Source organism: Electrona antarctica, assembly GCF_951216825.1.
Source record: "Electrona antarctica genome assembly, chromosome: 15".
Taxonomy (NCBI): Eukaryota; Metazoa; Chordata; class Actinopteri; order Myctophiformes; family Myctophidae; genus Electrona; species Electrona antarctica.
In genome coordinates, this window is record NC_136796.1 from 27,223,249 (window position 1) to 27,240,866 (window position 17,618).

At 44.2% G+C, this 17,618-nt stretch overlaps 2 protein-coding genes across 3 annotated transcripts; one reads left to right on the forward strand and one right to left on the reverse strand.

Annotated features, from left to right (window-relative positions):
• Positions 1-6,545, reverse strand: pygo2 (pygopus homolog 2). Of its 2 annotated transcripts, none has more exons than XM_079523344.1 (3): positions 6,186-6,545; positions 4,627-4,676; positions 1-3,560 (listed from the first exon to the last, which is right to left on the reverse strand). In XM_079523344.1, exons 2-3 carry the CDS (start codon positions 4,666-4,668, stop codon positions 1,893-1,895), a joined length of 1,710 nt encoding a protein of 569 aa, XP_079379470.1. In that variant the 5' UTR covers positions 4,669-4,676; positions 6,186-6,545; the 3' UTR covers positions 1-1,892. The 2 variants fall into 2 exon arrangements, with proteins under 2 accessions (XP_079379470.1, XP_079379469.1); XM_079523343.1 differs by having other exon boundaries at positions 5,313-6,544.
• Positions 6,546-7,459: 914 nt separating this feature from the next.
• she (Src homology 2 domain containing E) lies at positions 7,460-17,618 on the forward strand. The gene is made up of 6 exons (XM_079522143.1): positions 7,460-8,203; positions 10,696-10,822; positions 12,761-13,003; positions 14,056-14,290; positions 15,109-15,228; positions 15,535-17,618. The coding sequence occupies exons 1-6, from the start codon at positions 7,715-7,717 to the stop codon at positions 15,716-15,718; spliced, it is 1,398 nt and encodes a 465-aa protein (XP_079378269.1). The 5' UTR covers positions 7,460-7,714; the 3' UTR covers positions 15,719-17,618.

The window sequence follows — 17,618 nt, forward strand, 5'->3', positions numbered from 1 at the left end:
ACAAGTACAAAAAAAATTCTCTTTACTTCAGAGTTCAGTACCTTTCCCTTCCCCAACCAGTGTGGGGCTCACTGGTTCCTCTAGGGTCCACCAGAGGGCGCCAGAGCAGAGCACATTGAACAGCACAAAATACCAGTACAAAAAAGGGAACGGCTGAAAAAAAGGCATCTCGGACAATGAATGAAGAGAGAGAAAGAAAGAAGAGAAGATACAAACACCTTCCTCTGGGACAGAAATGTGAAAATGGATATTATTTTTCGCTCTTTAGTTATTTGGTCTACTTCGAGGCCTCTAGTAGAGACCAAAATACAAACAAAAACAGCTCAGACAAAGTTACTGCATTGGTTCACATGCAACCCAAGAGGAGAAAAAAAACAAAAAAAAACTATGCACATCTGATATGACATGATGTCACTACTTGCTATGCCAACACCATCCAAAAGCACCGATGTCACAATAAAGGTCCTTTCAGACGGGGAGCAGGTGACGCCTGTGTTGTCGCCTGGATCAACGACACGTCTGCTCCAGGTCTGCTCATGAGGGACGCTTAGCGTAAAAACAAAAAGCTCGACACAATCTAGGCCTAGTCAGCCACAGGCGTGTGCACGAAACGAGCACACGCGTGACAATTTCACAGGACCGCATCCACGAAAATACACTTGCGCCCCTCAACTTCTCCGCGAGTCCAAAATAAACGCATGCCTCTCATTGAAAATGAATTACTAGGCACGTCAGTCGCTGCCCGTCTGAAAGGACCTTTAATGTGTAATGTACTAATTTGAGGACTGGAGATATAAAAATGCTTGGTTCAATGAATATGAAAAAAAAAAATGCCTCACCAAATAAACCAAGACACGTTCTAACTTTTTGTTCATTGGTTGACTTTCCAGCATTTTTCATAGCGGACGGAGATGTGTTCTGGCAAATGTTCAGGGTTACGAATATTTACACATATTTCGATAATGATATCCTCTTCTGTGAGGTGATAATGACTCTAGTTCACTAAGGGGAGCCAGAGCCCGGGACTCCTTTGGATTCCTTAGCACCGAGTTATATAGTAGACCAGGGAAAAGGAGTGTGTGTGTGTGTGTGTGTGTGAGGTGTGTATGTATGGGTGTGGTTGGGGGGGGGGGGGGGGGGGACATTGACAGGACAGCTCCTGATATGAATGTGTCATGTACTTATGCCACAATAGTGGATAGTGAGGATTGAAACTTCATATATTCTGATTTATCTAAACATGTTCTTATGCTACTGCAGTAAAGGGCTAAATAACACCCATTATAGAAATAAATGTCAAAATCAAGTTTTGTTTTTTCCTCAGGTAAAAATACGTAATAATTCTGTGACATTCAAGGCCTTTTATACTTTCAGGCACAATTTTAGATATTTGAAATCATGTGGTCTTTGATTTATAGCCTTGAGCTGCTAGGGGAAATATAGCACTACATCTGTGCGTGTAGTGTGACACATGCCATTTCACACTTGTGGTGTATTTGGGGTAAGTCAGTCACAGTCAGTTTATCAGTGCAGGAGCTTCCTTGCCGCAGTTGCCGGTCAGTCACAAAATGTGTGAGGTAGTGCGTTGGTGTCAGTGCTATGCTGGTCGGCAGGCTAGATGTCAAACAATTGTGAAGATTTAACATTCGTTATGTGATTTGACTCCAATGGGTAGGGAAGCAAAAAAATAATAATCAATTTCCTAGAGTCACAAAAAGTGCTATGTGTAAGCATGAATGTGAACGAGTTGGCGTTTTTTTGTCTGTATAATCAAGCAAGTAAAGGGCTAGTCAAGATGAAGTTGGGCAAGTAGCTGACGTGATAGAAGTCATTCAGTTCAATCAGAGCATTAAAGTCTCTTCACCTCTCTATTCATTCCTACACCTCACACCTCAGCCCTCATTGGCTGCTACCAGCTGCCCTAAGCCCTGGCGAACATACACAGCCTGGATCTCCTTGGTCTTGAGGCAGAAGTCACAGGCCCAGACAGCAGCGCACTCCCGGGTCAGCAGGCCATATGCTGGCTCTGTCAGACCTGTGCAGTCACGGTGGAACCAGCGCTGGCATGACGCCTCACACAGAATGGCGTCCTGGTCGTCGTGCACCTCCGCCATGCAGAAACCGCAGGGGAACACCATCCCAGAACCCCCCAATTTCCCAGGGCCTGACCCTGGGCCAGTGGTGGGGGCTGCTGGGCCAGGGGGAAGCGGGGACTGGGTGTTGGGAGTGGATGTCGAGTTGGATGGGGGATTGGGGTTACTGCCTGGGGTGTTGCCCCCATTGTTGTTGGTCATGTTGTTCTGGGCTGAGTTGGGGGGCGCATTGGGCATGGGACCCCCAGCACCGGGAGTGTTGTTCTGCTGACTATAAGGGGCGGAGCCAGGGGCAGAGTTAGGAGGAGTGGGCTGCTGCTGTTGCTGCTGGGAAGAGTTGTTTGAGTTGGGAGCATTGGCATTGTTTGGTGGTTGGAGCTGATTGGGTGGTGGATTCTGCGGCTGGCCTGATCCATTCAGCGGGCCAGTGGGTGAGGAGTTGGGGTTTGACTGGGGAGGTGCAGAGGGAGGCTGACCAGGTGTGTTGGGGTTGGGTTGCTGGACATCGGGGTGGCCAGGGAAGGCTCCTCCAGGCTGGGGAGGGCCAGAGTTGGGAGGAGGCCCTGGGGTAGTGTTGTTAGGTGGTGGGCCATTGGGGTTCAAGTTAGCCTGTTGCTGCTGCTGTTGCTGCTGCTGAGGCGGCCCACCTGGCTGAGGACCTGTTCCACCAAAGTTCTTGCCCTCCTCGTTCCCTGGCCCTGGAGGACTCGGCCCGGGGTAGGGGCTATCCTGTGAGGGAGGGAACTGTCCTTGAGGGGGCATGCCTGGCATCCCCCCCACCATGTTTCCTCCAGGACCACCACCCATGCCGCCCATCATGTTCATCCCAGGAGGCATCCCACCCATGGGGTTCATGGGCCCGTGTGGGGGTCCCCTGGGGCCTCCACCGCCAGGCAAAGGGGGGCTGTTGAAAGGGTGTCCACCCTGTCCATGCTGCTGCTGTGGAGGCATACCAAACCGAGGGTGGGGTGGCCCTCCGCCCCCAGGGCCCCCCATAGCACCAGGAGACAACATAGGGTTGAATCCTGGCCCTGGATGCATGGGTGGACTGAAGTTTGGGGGCATGTTGAATTGTGAGGGTCCCCCAGGAGGGAATCCACCACCTCCTCCACCTCCCCCGCCACCACCCCCAAACCCAGGCATTCCTCCAAAGCCCAGCTGGTGGTGGGGTCCCGTGTTGGATGGGGGACCAAAGGGTGGCCTCCGTCCAGGTTGCCCGCCACCTGGACCTGGTCCTCCAGGGCCTCCCATGAAGGCCATGCCTCCGCCCATCCTGCCTCCACCTCCATATCCCCCTCCGCCACCCGCCCCCGGGCTGGGCAGGAACGGGGCTTGTCCTGGTCCGCTAGCAACACCGGGTCGAGATGGGGGCCCAAAGTCATCGTCGAATGGGTTGGAGGCGACCAGGTGATCCACCATAGGGGTGGGAGGAGGAGCAAACTCAGAGAGGTGGGAGAACCCTGCCGCCTAAGACAAAATAAAAGTACATGTTCACCAATCCCTGAACTCTTCGTAATCGCTAGTAATAGCTTCACCTAATGTTGGTCATCAACTAAAAAAGGAAAACAAAACTACGCTAAATGCTTTGAAAACAAACATCACTTTCCCAACATGAAGGACTGCCCTAAAGTCACTGTAATGGTTCTGCAATGCAGTTCAACCACCCAGTTTTGGCAACAAAGGTTGTTTGATTCTTACCAGTCTCTAGTTGCGCAAAGCGTTTAGACTGAGAAAGTCTTTAAAGTCTAGGTTGGAGCAAATGCCATGAAGCTTTGTCAACCAACAACAGGTTTAGTGGTCTAGAACTTAAGACTGCTAAGAAAACTACCATGTAATTGGGTTAACAAGTAGTAATTAATTGTAATTATGGATACAATTACAATCATGATTGATTTTTGGTAATGGTTGTTGGACGTTGGTGGGCAGAAGGAGAAGGTTATGGCTGGCAGGACACTGTGTCAGGCACCCGGAACTAGTGGTAAGCAAACTGCCACTATGGAAGCCAACCAAGGGCAAAGCCAGAAAGGTAAGTGGCAGTGCACGACCTAGGTAGATGCGCTGTGGCACGACGCTTCACTAAAAACACTGTAGAGCTCAAGACCCTGATGCTAGATAGGAGTGGGGAGGGCAGCGATTCAGGAGTCCCGAGTTGGTGTCGGCTAGACTGCACTCTTGCATCGCAGGGAAACAATGTATTGTGTATGATCTCATTTTGTTAATGGTTTTGTTGTTCTTTGTAACTGTGGTCAAATAATAGTATGTAATGACCTCAGCGATTTTATTGTGACTGTGAGCCTGATGGATGGGGAGATGGTTTGCATATTGTTTTGGTTATTAAGCTTTGTGTAATGATAAGGAGATGAAGGCCAAATGGCTGATCAAAAGATCGTTTCACAATTACAATGATTATTTTATATTAATTGTGCAGCCCTAACAAGTAGACATAAACGCTGGCACAGTTCACATGTCAATCACTAAGAGCATATTTACAGTAAGGAATGTGTTCAGAACACTGCCACGGGCAAATCTTTACCTGAGTGTTGGATTTCCTCTTCTTCTTCTCTGGGCTCTTCATCTGTGAAGCTGAAATAATGAATATAGAAGGGGCAGAAATAAGGAAAATGAGGGATGCATTTGTTGGGTTAAAAACAAAACAAAACACAGACCGTGCATGTTTTCAAACCACTGGTCCATCAAATGTCTAAAAAAAAAAAACACCATTTAGATTGGCCAATACCCTTAGTGACAGAGTGGAGCAGCTTTAGACCTAGGGCCTCTTTGTTTTTAAGTCCAACAGTTGAGATGGATTCAATGATGGGACATACACTGGCATGAGGACAAGATGTTGAACATCCAGGCGTTATCACCACCAAGGTTATGAAGCCTTGACTCGCAAAATGACCCAGGCAGACCAAATGACCCAGGCGAGAGAGGGAGAGACCGTAAAACAGAGGCAGGAGGAGGTTAAGGTCAATGAGGAAGACAGGAAAAGACGAAGACATGAGGACGGAGGAAACGGGGAGTTTGAGGTACAGTACACACTGAGAGCAAGAAAGACATGAACCCCGTTCACAGATGTCCACTGTGAGAAACAGCCACCACCGAAGACAGTCGTGAAGTTTACACATGGGGAATTGCTAACAGCACCAGTGCAGCCCATTGCAGCGCAGTAATGGATGGTTCCGATCTGATTGGGAGATGGGTGAAATTAATTCCTACCTTTGCCTCGTTTTCCTTGACCTTGTCCCGCCAGTAGTCTCCCCGATTCGGCAGCCATTAGCTAATATGACTGTCGGTGAGGTGGCATATCACCGTTCATATGCAAGAAAAAAGTTAAAAATGACGAGTTCCTTAAGGCTAGGAGCCGAGCAGGTGGAGTCAGCCTCCTTCAGGTCGATAGAATGGCAACCATCACGACTAATAGCCTACACAACGTTATTACAACGTTATCGTAAATCAATAAACCGGCCCAGGTCTGCAAACTCTCCCCCCTTCCAGCTGCAAATCTCTCGCCACGCTGTCTGTCACGCCGGGATTTGGTCAACAAATGACCGTTCGGTTTGTGTGTGCAATAGCGTTAGTTAGCCGTGCGATCGGAACAGACGGGTCGGTTCGATTCAAGCAGCCCGGGTCGCAAGCACAGTTGCAAGCAAGCACGGTTACATGAAACTGACGGCTTGCTACCTGGCTGGTTTGCCAGCGCATGCAAGTTGCAGCACCCCCCCTCCTCCCTCTTGGAAATGATCACTTACAGATGTGCAGCTACTACACTACTAGTTACTACTAGCTTAGCTAACTAGCTAGCCACGTTACCCGCTGTGGCTAGCTAGGCAGCCCTGAGATCCCAGTAAATAATAACAGCACCATGGAAATGCTTATTCCAAACCATGAGCTGTAGCTCAGCTACATTCAAAGTTGATCATTTGTGACAATTTGGCAGAACCCAAAGCTTCACGGCGAGAGACAAACAACCGGTTTCGTCCCGAAACGGTTGTTTACTATGCTAACGTTAGCTTGGTGATTGGTAGCTAACATTAGCATGCTACTGGATATAGCTAGCCAGCTTGCACTGTCTTTGGAAGCGAATTATACCCTTTCTCCGTTGCTTGCTCTGCTGTCCGTTAAATTGAAACTCTCTGGCGTGTCATTGTCGGCAAACGGGTCCACACGCGGCGTATGCCTGCTGATTTGTTCCACTGTTCAACTAGGATTCATGCAAAAACGCAGATTTTGCCATATTAATCATGGCCTACTGTCGCCACCGGACAAAGAGGGACAAGCAGGGGTATCGCACACAACGGAAGGTTTCAATTGGGAGCGAAAATAGGGGTGTCGTAAAAATAAAAATGTCCCAAACAATAAATACAAAAATAAAAACAAAAATAGTACAATTAAGCTAATTCGCATATATATAATCTCTGACTGGAGCCCTGACGTTTAATGGTCTACAGAGAAGTCAGAGATGTCTTACTTTGAGTCTTCTCTTTCGCTCACCCTTCATCAGTACAAATGGGCCGGCCCAGAATGGACCACTTTCAAACGCCGCACAAGTCTGGTCAGAGGTTCAACATCAATTAGCAGTCCAATTAACACATTCAGTAATGAGTAATTATATGTATTCATAAATTTGAAATGGACATGTAGCATGGGGGTATAGGCTATTACAAGGCAATGGAACAGTATACTATCAGGTAATCTAGTATTGTGTGAAAATTGTGCTGGAGAATAGTATGACATGTGAAACTACAGTGACACACTTCAAGCAAATTATATATTTATTTGACAAATTCAATGCTAGTTTTCTTACGCACAAGGGCATCCAGCCCTTCCGATTTGTCAATTTCCAAAGCTTTATGCAGCTGCTAGCCTATACTGTATTAGAAATAGGCTACCTAGGAAGATTTCTCCATCAACACACCGCCCACCGCATTGGTGTTTGGTCCATGTAGAACCGTTTGGTCTCTGCCCCCCACATAAACATTCCCACCCTCTAAACTCGGAGCGCAGTCAGGAGCCAGATTGCGATACAGGACGGTTGTAAAACACAGATAAACGAGCTAGCCTACTCTGGGAATGGGACCACAAATCAGAAGCAAGAAAAACTTTAGATTCTTCCGAGTCTTCCCACTTCAAAGACATCTCTTTATGCAAAGGGAATAACTTTTCCTCTGAATGGAAGGAACATATTTAAGAAAAACACAAATGGGATAAAGCAGGAATATTTAAACGTTTCTCTCGACGAATAGGCTTGTAAATAGCCTATTTTATGGTTGAGAGAGAGCTGTTTTTTAATTTATTGTATTTATTTTTTTCTTCTTTCATTATTACTTTTTTTTTCATTTTTGTAGACAAATTATCCATATAGCCTAAAATCGGATTAATACAGATAGCCCTAGGCTAATATAGTTTAATAAAAAAATTCCAAAGGCACATATGACATGCCTATCATAATTATGCTGATCTAGCCTACTTCTGTAGTTTAGCCTAGAATAAAGCAACGGAAGTCTTTTGTTAGAAGACACTGTTATAAGTCATTTCTAAAGGTGCGTCTCTTGGGTCGTGGTGTATGGCGCAAAAAGGTGCTGGAGCAGAGAGGTTATTAGCTTTCTACCTTAGTTACAATGGCAAAGTGGTTCAAAGAGTTCCCTATAAATCTGAAGAACGGTACCGACAGGATCCGTTCTGCCTCCGAATCAGGGTCCCAGTCAAGAGCCAAACCTGGGATGGTAGCTGGCATCGGTACCAAAGCAACAGGTTCCAAGGGCAGCCAGCGCAAATGTTCGGGTGTTGACAGTGGAGTAGGCGGAGGAGTCGGCTCTCTCTTGTCTGGGAGAAATCGAAAAAATTCTGCCATCGAATTAGGGAGAAATGGCATAGGTTCACTAAAGGATGGGAAAGTTTGGGATAGCCTTCTTCCTGGGAAAAGTCGTAAAAATTCAAAAGCAGATACAGTATTTGAGGAGCAACATCGGCCTCTGAAGAGTTCTGCGAATGCTTACATCAGTCGGCTGATCAGAGTGGATAAACAAGACAAGGGCCCCAACTTCAACAGCGGTACCATCAGTCAAGCAGTACCTGAGACTGAAAAAGCACAAGTCAAAACAGAAACGGTAAGCACTCAAGCTACTCAAAATAATGTAACTTTGTTTATGTAACTTTGTTTATGTCACAATTTGATAGCCCACTGGTTTCTTAATACAAATGCAGAGTTAATTAATTTAATTTAGTTTTATTAGACTAGGTCTATATTGTGTGCACTTTGCAGGACTCATGAATGAAACATACATGAATGATTGTAATCAGCACTGGTCCATGCCCTGATTTTGGTAGTAGTGTAAAACATTCTCCTGAATCTCCTCTAAGCTCTAAGAAATGTGTGTGTGTGTGTGTGTGTGTGTGTGTGTGTGTGTGTGTGTGTGTGTGTGTGTGTGTGTGTGTGTGTGTGTGTGTGTGTGCGCGCACGTGCGTGCGTGAGTGTGTGTGTCATCAATACTGTTGACAAATGACAAAAGTAGTGCCGAACCAGTCCAAGCTCTGAAAATTGATATTATTGTTTCGGTTTTCCTCCCTCCCCCTTTGTCTCTGCTTCCCCATTGTATCCACTCCTCCCAGTCTGTCTCTCTATCTCTCTTCCTCCTCACCCCTTAACCCCCCACCCCCACCTCTCGATTCTCACCCTTGAACACAAAGCCATGGTCAGACAAGCTTGGGTTGGGTGAGCCTCACTGTCCCACTGTAATGTTTCTCGGGCCTAGTATTCCCCTACTCCCTCAACCCTCACGCCTCTCTTTTCACTCCACTCAGCCCCCCTGGTGAAGGCTATCATGTTATAAAAAGCATTGTGTTATCTGACACTCAGGTGCTAACCTGAGTACCCTCCAGCTTGGCTTTGATTAAAAAAGGGAAAAAAACACGAGCGAGAGAGAGAGAGAGAGAGAGAGAGAGAGTCAGGGAGAAGATAAAAGAAGAAAAAAAACATAAAAGAGGGAGGAGGAATAGTGAGGCCACTGGGTTTGTTCGCTTGTTCCTATGATGTGATGGAAGTGTCATTGTCAATTTGTGACACTTCCATGTGAGGATTCATTCCACCGTAAAATCCGTAAAAAATTAAATTCTGCTGCAGAATCAAGAATTCAGAATATTTTTTATTACACACACTATGGATTTTTCTCAACAGGTTTGGTGCTTTACAGTAGTTGGTTATCAAAAATATAAAGATAAGGGGTAGATAAAGAAATATGCATTATTGCACTTGTTGAATTGCAGTAGTTGCATATACATTCCTCATTGCACTTGCATGTATACATACTGTAAATGTGAATTATTACACTTGTTGTATAATACACAGAGGGTTAGGGTTATTCATTATACAATACATTGTCCATTGTCTGTGTAGCTCAGTGGCAGTATGGTAACGGCCGTCTAATTTATACTTGTGTGTCACTCACCAAACATAACAGATGTTCAAGTGAAAAATGTGTCATGCATCACATTTGTATCCCCAGTATCTGTGTATGATTCTCTATATAGGGGGAATCACCTCTTCTCTGTTTCCAGAGTAAATATATGGCGTACAGTGAGATTCATAGAAAGTCACATTGTGACGCAAAACCTGGTCAAGGGTCGGATGACGATGCTGTAGTATCCTACCTCTGTGTTTATGTAGGTGTGGGTGTGTGGATGTGCACATGCGCAGGTGTGTGTCTGGCATTCTGTGAATGTGTATCCGCATTGCCAAAAGTTGTCTGTCGAGTACACAGGTTAAGGACATCCTGTGTTCCATGCCTATCAAGCTTTTACACTATTCCAGTGGTTCTCAAACATTTTGATGTCAAGGACCCCTAAATGTATATGTAGCCTATTTGGCCGTGGACCCCCATCTGAAAACGTATTCAGAATTGTTGATATACAAGCTCGTAACCCGTCACATTGCAAGGTTAACGTGGTTACATTGATTAGTATACTATAATATTAACTAATTTGCCTGGGGACCTCACTTTAAGAGCCACTGAACTATTCCAGCCAGAGATTTTTGTAGTATCTTGTCAAGGGAGCTCACCTGGGGATAAACCAAGAGTAGAAAACAGAAAACCCCTCTGTATCATTTATAGGCCTACCACACACTGGTTCTAAGATTAACTTGAAAGTATAAGGCACTGATAAGGTGACTGGTCAGTCAGTTGTGAACTTGTGACTCACATACAGGTGGTTTTCAGCAGATAGGTGTGAATGTAAGGAGCGTGGGCTTTGCGACACAGAGCAGGCCATGATGACAATGATAATGATATGCCTTTGAATAATATTTACAGTAGTGGCGCCGGTTGGATATAATTTTGAATAGCTGATCCTTATCTCACAGCTTACAGTTTATTCTTGCTTGAAATCACATCCTTCATATTACATCACCAGGCAGGTCTCAGACATTTCTTACAGGCTTAAATGCGATGATTTTAGTTTTATTCACATTTTGTATTGCCTCTGGCAGTAACCCTGTTTTGTTTTTAGTTCTAAAATCAAATTCAATAATACACAGTAAAATCATGTTAATTTACAGTTGTATTCTCTCAATTAACAGATTTTACAATGTGTGATTTTGTTTCAGGTGATCATCCTTGAAGACTACGCAGATCCGTTTGATGCACAGAAGACCAGAGAGCAGAGGGATGCAGAGAGAGTGGGAGAGAATGATGGCTATATGGAGCCTTACGATGCTCAGCAGATGATCACTGGTGAGAGCTGCATGCTGTTCATATAACTCTGGAAAATGGACCTGTTTTGCTGTGTCACTGGTAATGACAATACAGAGTGGGAGACTCAGAGGCTCCCACTCTGTATTGAATGAATTGATACAGAATTGATGAATTATCCCTTAGGTAGGGTATGTAGGGTGGGATAGTGTTAAGAGAGAGTACTGTATGCCAGTGTATAGGTATTAAAGTCTTGACAACTGCAAGTGCTCTATCAGAACAGAACTGCATTCTGCTGTTGAAGTGTCTTTGAACAAGAAACTAAACTCCTAATATTCACTCATTCTAATGCTTTGGAGAACAACATGTGCCAAAAGTAAATGCTAGCATGAACATATGAACCCTAGCCTCCAAATTCTGGGCATATCATAATAGGCAAGCATTCTGTAAAAGCAAAACACAAGCTCAATGCATCGCAGACCGTAGAGCGTAGAGGGAAAAAAGGAGGGGGCCATGTAACCCTGGTCAACAAAGTATAGGGTTTAAGTGGTATGCTGATCTGTGTCGAGTAGGAAGGGTTGGGTAGTTCAATTTGGCATTACTAGTGAATGTGTGCTCCTGACTTGAGCGCTGGGCTTCAACATGTAGCGTATGCGTGTTCTGCGTGTGAATGACAGAACTGACATTTTCAGTCTAGCCAGGCTAATAAGCAACTAGAATGTGAACCCGCTCCCCTAGAGCTGCCCGTACCCCATGGGGTTGCCACGGCAACTGTGTTGTGCTAGGACAATGGGCGCAGTTTCCTGTCTCTGCTTCCTTTTTCCTGTCTCTGTTTCCTGGTACTATTCTACGAAAAGGAAATTGGCCCTCGGTGACCCCCCCCCCCCCCCCCCCCTCTCGGACACAGCTCCGCATGGCCCCCTATATGGACCTCTCTGGCCAATTCTCAACACTTCCCAGCATCCAGGAAGACTGTCGGTCAGTCGTCCAATCACGTGCTCTCCTGACCTTTCATTCCGTCATGCCATTGTTTTACCCAAAATGGTTACACAATAGCCCGCTGTGTCTCTGAAATGGTTTATAGCATAGCACTCTGGTAGACCTGACTCCTGTCGCTGCCTAGTCTACCTTCAGGTTTCCTTGGGAAAGCCCACTTGGGGGATATGACAATGTGACTAGTTTATGAACCATGTCATATTTAGTACATCAAGCCATGGAAGTAAGGCAGAGTCAGATGTTGCTGCTGTGCCTGTGTTTAAGAAATAGTATGAGATGCATTGGCTTAACTGATTGTCTTTTGGCACTTTCTATAAAGGAACTATCATCCACATGACACACACACCATATTTTTAAAGAGATTATTATGTCGTTTTTCCAAGCCATTTCAAAGCACATTTCCATCCTGATTGAATTTCCGAAGTCTATTCCTAATTCTTTGAATAAGTAGCTTCAACTAGCTTGTATATCACTGGATTTGTGACTCTGGAATAATTTGGACTAATCCTCATTAAAAGCTCATAGTGCTGGCTCACTGTGTGGAAATGCCTTGACAGCTTAAGCCTGTGGGTCAGCATGTCATCTCCCCAGCTTTCCCCTAATAACAATGTATGTCGTCCTGTCCTTTATTTTTTTTGTTCTACACATACTGCAACACCAAGATTACATTTTCACTGTCAAAGTAGACATTGTTAAAGTACCCAGTTAACAGTTTGAGTGCCCGGGACGGAGGCCTTATTAATTAATGACGTTGGATGCCCAGAACGGAGATTGGTTTTTAAATCCCCCAAAATACTCCCTAAGCAACTACCATGAAGATTTCCTTGAGCAAGGCACTAATAACCTTAACCACTCTGCCAAAGCAGCTGGTAACATTGGTTAGACTGGGCAGACACCTAGGTGTGAATGTATACAGCTACAGTATGTGAATATGGGGGATGTAAGCAAACATTTGTCTTTTTCTTGCCCATTGTCTCTGTTCAGAAATAAGACGGAGGGGGTCCAAGGACCTGCTGAAGGTGTGCGTCCTGCTGGAGGGAGGCGAGGTGACTGTGGAGGAAAGTCGGCCAGCGCCCCTTCAGATCTATGACATTCCCTACGAGGGGGGTGGTGACGGCGAAACTGTCAAGACCCCGGTTAGCCGCCCGGAGCTGGACCCCCGCCCCTCCACAGAGTATGAGCTACCTTGGGAGTGGAAGAAGGAGCATATAGTCAAAACTCTATCAGGTAAATTAAACTCTGGGGTCTTTCATTTATGCAGGACAAAGCATGTTGTGTCTTGAAACCAAGTTACATAATTATAGATTATCATTCAAAATGATCTAAACAAGGACAGCGAATGTCAGTCAATAAGTTATTTATCACATAGCTATAGTTAAAAGCTTTTGATCAATTGAATAATTAACGTTAATACTGTCAACTGGGAACTGGCAGGGCTAACCAAATGGTGTGGAAAGGGAATTGACTGAAAACACAGCTATATCCTCACCATACTGTGACTCGTCAAAGGTTGCTGTTTTAAATTTCGCCCCTGGATAAACTTCAGCCATGAATATGCCCAAACAATTTACAGCAATAGTGTTTGGTGGCTTTCCATGTATGATTTTCCATATATGACATGGTGAACTGCTTTGGCAGCAAAGTCACTCATGGAGACAGTTAAGCATGCAGTGGCACATGCGCTTGCATGTGCATTTGAAAGGGCAGTTGAAAGTATGGCAGTTGACAAATAATACATCACTAGCAAGAGACGCAAAACTGGGTCAATTCAATTAGAATAAACAGGTTTCAAGCTTCAAGTGCGGTGTGAGCTTGTAGATTGGCCAGGACAGGCAGTGGTAGTCTACTTCAATTATGATGATATAGGCCTAGTGTAAAACTCACTATATACAGTTATAACTAACTACATCTCAACTCTAAAAATATATATATAAAAAAAATAAAAAAGTGGCACGTGTATCAGTAGTTTGTACAATGATCCAATCTGTCATAGCTGCCATCTAGTGGACGAGTAGATGCTTGCACATTAATAGTGATTATAGACCGACGTAAGCCTACACTAGCGACAGAAGGACTATATAAGCATAAGGATTAAAATAAACTTGCGTATTTTGTGTGTCTTGTGTGTTTGTCTCCCCCACGCAAGGCACAAAGCAGACTCTGTCCAGGCCTAAGTGGAACTTTTATCACCCCCTACCCAGACCCTCACCCAGAGAAAATAAAGGCTGAGCATGAGATGAAAGTTAATATCCCTATCTCTTGCCCTATTTGTCTTCCAGCTCAGTTTGACAGTACTGAACGCCATTCTCCAACCAAAGATGATGCCCCTCACCTCACCCTCACCAAGCAGCCCCAGCATCCTCCTACCCAGCAGCAGCATCTGAGACAGAAAAGCTGGACCCAGAAGATCCTGAAGTCCTCGCCCAGTCTGTCCCCTGTCTCCCCCACGCCCAGCAGCAGCCCTGAAGCTGAGGTCTGCCGAGTGGACCCCACCCTACCCCTGGAGAAACAGAGGTGAGTGTAATGTAAAGAACGATTGTTATACTGGGCATTAAGATTCTGGAAACAGAGAATGGAATGAAACTACTGAATATGGAAGGAAGGAAGGAAGGACGGAAGGAAGGAAGAAAGATAGGCAGTACTAAACTCTGGATTGCTAAATGTTGCTAAATATTCTTTGAATGTTATATTACACAGAATGTGCTGATGTTTCACTTTTTCAATGAACTTCGTTCCAGAATGTTTCATTTACAAAGCATAATCATTGTAAATGTTCCAAACATTATTTTAAATTCTCATGCTGTTTCCAATGGGGCTTAAAGGGTTAGTTCAGATGTTTGGACTTAAAGCTTTAGGAAATACTTGCCATTCATATAGTGGTTGCAAGGGTGTTGATTGATTGCCTGAGTCCCATGGTGGGAGTTCTGGCCTGTTGGTTATGGTCATTTGGTGGGGGTCTGTTGGCCACTTTCACCCCTCTGTCACATGGAACTATTTTCCAGTAGACAAAGGGGCTATATGGTAGAAATGGTTAATGACAATACAAATTATGTTAGTTTTGTGGATTCATTTATTTTTAATGAGTGTCCCCCAGACCTCCACCAAATGACCGGAACTAATAGTCACCAAAAACAGACCAGAACTCCCATCACGGGACTCAGGCAATCAATTAATACCTTTGCAACCACTATATTAATGGCAAGTATTTCCTACAGCTTTAAGTACAAAAATCTGAACTACCGGTAACCTGTTAAGGAAGCAAAAACAAGTTCCTGCATTCAATCAGTAGTAGATGAGAAGTCATGAAATAAATTAACCTGTAATTATTTCAGCTGGTACCATGGCTGTGTGACTCGCCAGGAGGCAGAGTTTCAACTGCAGTCCTGTAAGGAGGCCAGCTTCCTGGTCAGGAACAGTGAATCAGGCACCAGCAAGTACTCTATCGCCCTCAAGTGAGTGAAATGTAAACTTGCCTCTGCTGTGATTAAATGGCGTAATTGACATAACACAAGGAATGGATTGAGTATGTGGTAAACTCATTTAGATATCCTTTTTATTTTTTTACGTGATAAATGAATGACATCATTGGCCTGTACAATTTCATCCATATTCAAATGTATTGATTAGTTAGATCCCTAATCCTAGTTTATGTAACATAATTCCATTGTAAAGATGTACAGTATATTAGCTTTTCATTGAGTGGATTCTAATCTATTTCACTCTCAACTGTTCCATGCCCTTCTCTTCCTCTGATTCAGAACCAGCCAGGGGTGCGTTCACATCATTGTGGCTCAGACCAAGGAGAACGGCTACACTCTGGACCAGAGCAGCTGTGTTTTCCCCAGCATCCCTGAGGTGGTGCACCACTACAGCACTCAACGCCTGCCTTTCAATGGTGCTGAGCACATGACCTTCCTGCACCCTGTGTCACGTATTCACTGACTCCGCCCCCCTTCTCACACGCCCACCTTGCTGAGGTGAGCAAAAAAAACAACAACTCACACCTCTGGAATCTGCAGGGAACTAAAGTGTCACAGAGAAAACAAACCCATCCAGTAATATACGTTGGATAGACTGTTGGATAAACTGGTGACATCATGCGTACATCCACTGCTTGTTTCCCATCCTTTTTTGTTTTTAAACATCTCATTCAATATTCATTCATCCATATTACCTTTCTGTATGTGTTATAGTTGGCATTCTTACTTGATAACCAGAGGGGCAGAAGCAGCTCTCTGTGTACTGCTACTGTTCCCTTTTCCTTTCTGTTCTTGTGCAGTTGATGCAAAACACCCAGACTGCATGTTTTGCATGTGAACATGGGAGGAGCACAATACAGCTGGCACGACACTTTTATTGCACAATTCCCAGGGTGATTGGGACAGGAAGATGCATACTGTTTTGAGGGTTTTCTTTTTTTTTCTTCTTCTTTTTTGTGTGTGTAATTGTTCTTCTGAATCTCTATCTGGAATGATTCAGAGATTATTAGTGATATTTGCTTTTTATATATACTTTATTGAGAATTATTCAGGGTTTTACAATTTATGCATATATTACATTGAAGTTACATGATTCAATATATCAAGGCATTTTGCCACAGCTGATCATGAAGCAGAATGTACTATTATGGGGAGAAAGCCCTGTTGAGTTCCCCCTCTGGTGGACGTGCTGGCACACTGCACCGACTGAACCCTCTGAATAGCTCTTTCTTTGTAACAGAAAAATCTACACAATTTCTTTTTTTACGGCATACTGTGTACCAACAGATGAACAACAAAGTCTAGCTTCTTTATGTTTATGCTCACAGCAGATTAGTAAATTATGATCTTATTGGTTTTAATTCCCTTTAGCCCACTTGAGGATCTCTGCTACATTTTACTGTGAATGAGGGAATTGTGTCCTACCATCTGGACTGTGAAGCATTGTGCCTGATGCAATGTGCCATGGCTTTAGATGAGTGTATTTCATTATGGAAACTGACCGTTATGTTTAAATCATGCCCCTAAAATCATGTTTCTTCACTTAAGCAATTAACTAAAGTTGTTTATTCTGAGTTATTTCTGTATAGATAATCAGATCATTAATTCCAAATAATTTTATTAAGGCAGTTGTGATTTATAATGGGGTTCAGTGGTGAAATATTGCACTGTATTTTGTAGTCTATTTAAAAGAAGCCATTCTCTTTGTTTTGATCTGAATCGCACGCACGCACGTACGCACACGCACGCACGCACGCACGCACGCACGCACGCACGCACGCACGCACGCACTCACGCACGCACACACACACACACACACACACTTAAGAAAATAAGCACCAATCCTGAAATGCAATAACAATTTTGCAAGAAAATGTTGCTATCTTATCATCTCTTGTAATATGGTTCTATTGCTCATTTTGATCCCAATGAGTTCAACATAATAGCATCTATTCCCCCAGGGGTCTTTCTAGCCTCTGGTGCTAATTGAGATGTGCCAATCTAATCTATTGCCTTAATTGTTTTGTTGTTGTCGTCATTTCTCTTTAGAATTTAAGTGTAACTCAAAGTGGAAACCTGTTGTGCATATTCATTAGTTAGTGACAAACAGGAAAACTTTTAGGGCAACTCTGATGGGCTGACAAAGAGTTCAGCATTGTTGCTCTAATTCTATAGCAATGTCTTTATGAGGAGATATTTGATGAAAAAATACTTTCTTATTATTTTTCTTTTTTTTTTACCAGAAATGTTGGCCATCTATATTGCCCTAATTAAAACATATTTTTTGTATCACCATCCCAAGAGAATGTATGTTTTTATGTGGATATAATGTTTATACATGTTGTTGAAACACAAATGAATTG

Coding starts and splice junctions, on each gene's coding strand:
- she (XM_079522143.1), top strand. CDS start 7,715: ATGGCAAAGTGGTTCAAAGAGTTCCCTATAAATCTGAAGAACGGTACC. Junction 10,823..12,760: donor TGCTCAGCAGATGATCACTG/GTGAGAGCTGCA, acceptor GTCTCTGTTCAG/AAATAAGACGGAGGGGGTCC. Junction 15,229..15,534: donor AAGTACTCTATCGCCCTCAA/GTGAGTGAAATG, acceptor CCTCTGATTCAG/AACCAGCCAGGGGTGCGTTC.
- pygo2 (XM_079523343.1), bottom strand. CDS start 5,370: ATGGCTGCCGAATCGGGGAGACTACTGGCGGGACAAGGTCAAGGAAAA. Junction 4,677..5,312: donor TCAAGGAAAACGAGGCAAAG/GTAGGAATTAAT, acceptor TCATTATTTCAG/CTTCACAGATGAAGAGCCCA. Junction 3,561..4,626: donor AGAGGAAATCCAACACTCAG/GTAAAGATTTGC, acceptor ATTTTGTCTTAG/GCGGCAGGGTTCTCCCACCT.